Source organism: Bos mutus, chromosome 18 (assembly GCF_027580195.1).
Source record: "Bos mutus isolate GX-2022 chromosome 18, NWIPB_WYAK_1.1, whole genome shotgun sequence".
In the NCBI taxonomy this organism is placed as follows: Eukaryota; Metazoa; Chordata; class Mammalia; order Artiodactyla; family Bovidae; genus Bos; species Bos mutus.
In genome coordinates this window covers 11099155-11104265 of record NC_091634.1, presented here as the reverse complement: position 1 = coordinate 11104265, position 5111 = coordinate 11099155, and the positions used below count along the sequence as shown (strand labels likewise).

General features: G+C 52.0%; 1 protein-coding gene across 1 annotated transcript; it reads left to right on the top strand.

Annotated features, from left to right (window-relative positions):
* The first annotated feature begins 320 nt into the window (after positions 1-320).
* On the top strand, positions 321-4357 carry LOC138991763 (phospholipase A2 inhibitor and Ly6/PLAUR domain-containing protein-like). The gene is made up of 5 exons (XM_070387600.1): positions 321-510; positions 1808-1924; positions 3288-3439; positions 3823-3966; positions 4181-4357. Exons 1-4 carry the CDS (start codon positions 441-443, stop codon positions 3838-3840), a joined length of 357 nt encoding a protein of 118 aa, XP_070243701.1. The 5' UTR covers positions 321-440; the 3' UTR covers positions 3841-3966; positions 4181-4357.
* Positions 4358-5111: the final 754 nt, after the last annotated feature.

The following is a 5111-nucleotide window of genomic DNA, read 5'->3' as shown; positions in this document are numbered from 1 at the left end:
AGCCTGGACTTGCTGGGCGCTCCCCAGTAGGGCCTCAATCACACTGGGCACCTCCTTGGGAAGAGAGACAAGGGAGAGGGAATCTGAGTCCTAGCACTGTTATATCCTGCAGGAAACAAAATGACCTGATTTTGATCTTGGGCTTCAGGTAAGGAAAAAAAGGAGGGGCACAGGGGGATGAAGGGGGTGAGACCAGATGGAGAGAGGGTTGGAAGCCCAGACTCCTGGGGTCCCCATGGAGAAGGGGGCTGAGCACAAGATGCCCATGTTCCTTTTGGATTCTTGTTCCACCTCCCCCACTCAGAGCTACAGAGACCTACCCTCAGATCTTACATCATCTTTCTTAGCCAAGGAGCAAGGTAGATCCAGACCCGCCCCTTCTCACCTTCTTATAAGATGAGCTCAGGACCTGGGACTGCATCTTCACTCAACCAACCATCATGAAGCCTTACACAAAACCTGAGACTTTCCTGCTAGCCCCCATGCTGCTCTGCACCCTCCTGGGTCTGGGTAAGTGACTAGGGGTCTGGACTCCTGGAATCCTGAAATGAAGACTATGGGAGAGCATTTAGCCAGGTCCTTGAGGGTGAGGGGGAAAGAGGAGGTGTCCTGGGAATTCAGATTCATGGAAAAGGCAGATTCATGAAAAAGGCATGGAAAAGAGAGAAAGCCTGGGTCCCCAAGGGAGGAAGAGTTCAAAAACATGTGGGTTTAAATCTCTGAGAAAGGAAGGGTTTGGATGGGCTCTGCTCCCCTCCCCTCCGACAGTGTCTCAAAATAAAATACCTGAATTCTAGGAATTCAGATAAGAGTATGATTAGAAAAAAGAAAAGTGAGGTGAGGGGGAGAGATTTCCTTTCTCCCAGGACTCTAAGGAATTCAGGTCCCCAGTGTCTTCTTTCCTTAGATGCAATTCAGGCAACTCCACTTTCCCCAGGACCCAGTTCCCCTGTGTCTGGGCCCCAGTTGCCTCCTCTCTCAGGACCAAGGAGCCAGGCCCTTGTCCTCCTAGTCCTCGATCTTCCTTCTTGACCTGGGTTGCAGATCCCAGCCTCAGGTACCCCTGCCTGAGTGACTATGCTGTCTACCAGACTTAAATGTACCCACAAGGAAAAGGGTCCCACTTCTGAGAATCAGCTGGACCTGGAGGTTCACAGAAGTCCATGAAGGACTTCCTCAGTGGTCCAGTGGTTGAGAATCTGCCTGCCAACGCAGGTGACATGGGTTCGATCCCTGGTCCAGGAATATTCCACATGCCTTGGGCAAACTAAGCCCTCGTGCCACAGCTACTGAGCCCATGCTCTAGAGCCTGTGCTCTGCAACAGGAGAAGCCACCACAAATGAGAAGCCCAAGCACCGCAATGAGAGAGTAGCCCCCACTCTCTACAACTGGAGAAACACCCACAAGAAGCAAGGACAACCCAAAATAGCCTAAAATAGAAAAAAGAAAATTAAAGGATTAAAAAAAAAACAAAACATGCATGGAAACCTTCAGCAGGACTCCTTACTATCCTTCAGCTTTCTCAGAGGGCTCTAGTGTCCAAATTCCCCAACCCCATAAGTAGGTAAACTTGCTCCTTAGTGGAGTTGCTGTCCACCCCTGGAAGCAGCCTTGCTGGCAGCAATATAGCGTATCTGATGGAACTTCAGATAGTTCCCTGTTCAGCGGCTCATGTCCCTCTTGTGAATAACCAGGGAGACACCTTTCCCTCTCCTTCAGACCCCCCACCCCATCCCCTTCTGGACTCAGAAGTCATGGCCCAGAGACCACACCACTTGGACTAGAGCCTCTCTCTCCATACCTCAGGGTACCCACTAGGCTGTGAGGTGTGTATCAGGGATGGAGCCATATGCATTGGAGAAACGAAGACATGCGCCCAGGACGAGGACACCTGCATCGTCATCACGACTGAGACTAACGATAGTAAGAGGGTAGGGAATAGCGTCAGATCCTGGGGAGGTGGGGGTGCTTTCAGGGTAGCAGATACTACCATGCTCTGGGAGAAACCTTTGAGTGAAGAAGGGGCGAGAAAGAGGAAAGGAGGAAAGAGAATCCAGGGGGATGACAGAAACCTCTGTTGCCAAGGATTTCTGAAAATGAGACTCCAAAGACATGATGGGGAGGGGCAGATATAGAGAATTTCTTAGGCAAGAAGGGATTAGGAAAGGACACAGGGGAAGAGTGAAATCCCTGGTAGGGGGCGGGAATCTAATATGCAAAAGGTGTAGGGGTGGGTGTAAAGAAGACGGGTGAGTTGCAAAGAATGTGATTAGGTTGACTCTGTAATCAGGTATAGCCCACCAGGCTCCTCTGTCCGTGGGATTTTCCAGGCAAGAATACTGGAGTGGCTTGCCATTTCCTCCTCCAGGGGATCTTTCCAACCCAAGGATTGAACCAGTATTTTGTGTCTCCTACATTGGCAGTGGGGGTTTTTACCACCGAACCACCTGGGAAGCCCCAGTATTGAAACAGAGAGAGAGAGAGAGAGAGATAAGGACAGATAATCCAAGGACTCAGTCCATGAGTTTTCAAAGAGACAGACAGGACTGAGCATCCACCCACCCAAGCTCTTGGGGTACAGAGCAGAAACCCTAGGGCTGGAGGAGACCAACTTTGGTGGAAGGGGGAAGGCCAGGGAAACTGGAAGAGACCACTTCAGGCAAGACCTGAGAGTAGCCAAGGAGGGCAGCAAGAGATCATAGGCAGGAAGTCTGGGGAGTGACCCTGGGAAATCTTAGACGAAGAAGGAGATGGGTGTTACAGGGTGGTGGCTGAGGGCTGCATCCTAGGATATGGTGGAAGGAATTCCAGGGGGTAGGGAAGGGCTGAAGGCTGGAAGAGACCATTTCACGCAGGTCTGGGGGTAGTCATAGGTGGCCTACCTAGAAAAGACCTCTCCAGGTGTGACCTTTAGAGAATGGCAGTGAGGTGGCTGTGGAGCAGAAGGGACTACTCAGGAGACACCAACACAGCCGGGGGCGGAGGGAGGAAGGGTTGGGTTCAATACTCAACCCTCCAGGCCTTGCCCCAGACAGATAAGGGTATATGACTTTGGGGAGATGGAAGAGGCCTCTCTAGACAGCAGTGGGCTGGGGAAGCTGTAAGGTGATGGAGATGGAAGAGGCCTCTCTAGACAGCAGTGGGCTGGGGAAGCTGTAAGGTGATGGAGATGGAAGAGGCCTCTCTAGACAGCAGTGGGCTGGGGAAGCTGTAAGGTGATGGAAATACCCCGGGACCAGGGTCCAGACCAGGGCTCCTGAGTCCTCTGTCCACCCTCATGATGCAGAGGGCTCCGTGGACGTGACCAGCTACAAGGGGTGCTTGAAATCCAGCGAGTGTGACCCGGGATTCCTCTCCATCACTGTGGCTCCGGAGAACACATGGGGTCCAACACGTGCTGCTGCCAGAGCGATGGCTGCAACCACAATCCCCTGCCCGGTAAGCCCCAGCTGAGCCCCACGGCTGGAGTCCCTCCCTGCCTACCCCTCCGCCCACCAGAGCCAGGTGTGAGCACCTGTCACTGACCTGCGCTGTCACCGGGGCAAGCGTCTTCCTTGCGCTGAGCCTTGGGTTCTTCTCCTGTAAACTGCAGTGTCCAGGGACTTCCCAGGTGGTCCAGTGACTAAGACTCCATGCTCCTATGCAGGGGTTGGATCCCTGGTCAGGGAACTCGATTCCACAGGGCGCAACTAAGATCCAGTCAAATAAATATTATTTTATAAAAACGCAGTGCCGGTTAGTGACTAGTGTCCCCGTGCTGGTTGTGAAGTTGGAAAGGACTTAATGTCCCTGTGCACCTTATCCTCCACCCTCTTCCCCAGCATTCAGGAGAAATCTGACAGAGAATGGCCTTCGGTGTCCTTCCTGCTCCACCTTCCTCAAGGAAACATGCACCCCGACTGAGGAAACGTTCTGTTTGGGTGAAGAAACCCGCTGTGTCACCATGACTGGCCTCATGCACCCTGGTGAGGGGCACCTGGATTTCAGGAGGAGGGCACAGGGTTCCCAGAGGGTCCCAGAACTGGAGCCTCATTATTCCAGATTCTTAGGGAGAAAGTGGCTCCAGAGAAATGGAGGAAGGTGGCTGGGGCATGACCCCTGGATTGGGAGCGGGGAGGCATTGGAGATCCTGATTCTAGTCTGAAATCCCCTCCAGCAGGTGTCAAATTTGCTTCCCAGGGATGTGCTATGGAGAACACCTGCCACATCAAGCCTGGGACCCTGGTGCCCTCAGGCTCTCATTTGCTGACCATCAAGAAGATCAGCTGTCTTCCAAGCCCCCAGGCTTCTGGCAAAGCTGAGTGAAGAACTGAGGCCCATATGGTGTTTGGTCTCCATTCCTTCTCAGCTATAGCTTCCCACGTGTCTATAAATTAAACGAATCAACAGAACAAGGCTGTCTTTGTGCTGTGATGCATTTCAGGGAGATGGGATGCAAAAAGCAGGGGTCTCAACCCTGTCGAACCCCCTCTTTGGAACGAGGAGAGGGAAGATGCTACCTTTTGTTAAGGGATTACTTCCTGCTGGGTCCCTGTGCTAAGTGTTTTCCACGAGAGAGCTCATTTCATAATCACAACTCTGTGAGGGTGAAAGTATTGTCCCCATTTTACAGAGGAACAAACTGAGGCACGGATTGTGGTGTCACTTGCCTTTGGTCAAACAGTTGGGAGCGTCAGACTCCAGAGTGCATGATCACCTCTCCCGGTTAACCTCTTTTTGCCTCAGTTTCATGTTTGTAAGTGGTGGATATTAATATTTATAACCTCACAGAGCTATTTGAACTGTCAAATGAAAAAAAACTAAAAAAGGACTTAGTGCAGTGCCTAGCACCTTAAAGGGGGCTCTCCTGGTTGCTCAGATGGGAAAGAATCTGCCTAATAATGCAGAAGAGGCAGGTTCGATCCCTGGGTTGGGATGATCCCTGGAGGAGGGCATGGCAGCCCCAGCATTCTTGCCTGGAGAATCCCATGGACAGAGGAGCCTGGCAGGCTGCAGTCCACGGGGTCACAAAGAGTTGAACACAACTGAGTGACTGAGTGAGGCACTAGCACCTTTAAGACAGTGTTGGTTCTGGAGACAATGTGTCTGGCCAAATAGCTACTATCCTAAT

Coding starts and splice junctions, on each gene's coding strand:
- LOC138991763 (XM_070387600.1), top strand. CDS start 441: ATGAAGCCTTACACAAAACCTGAGACTTTCCTGCTAGCCCCCATGCTG. Junction 511..1,807: donor CTGCACCCTCCTGGGTCTGG/GTAAGTGACTAG, acceptor TCCATACCTCAG/GGTACCCACTAGGCTGTGAG. Junction 1,925..3,287: donor CACGACTGAGACTAACGATA/GTAAGAGGGTAG, acceptor CTCATGATGCAG/AGGGCTCCGTGGACGTGACC.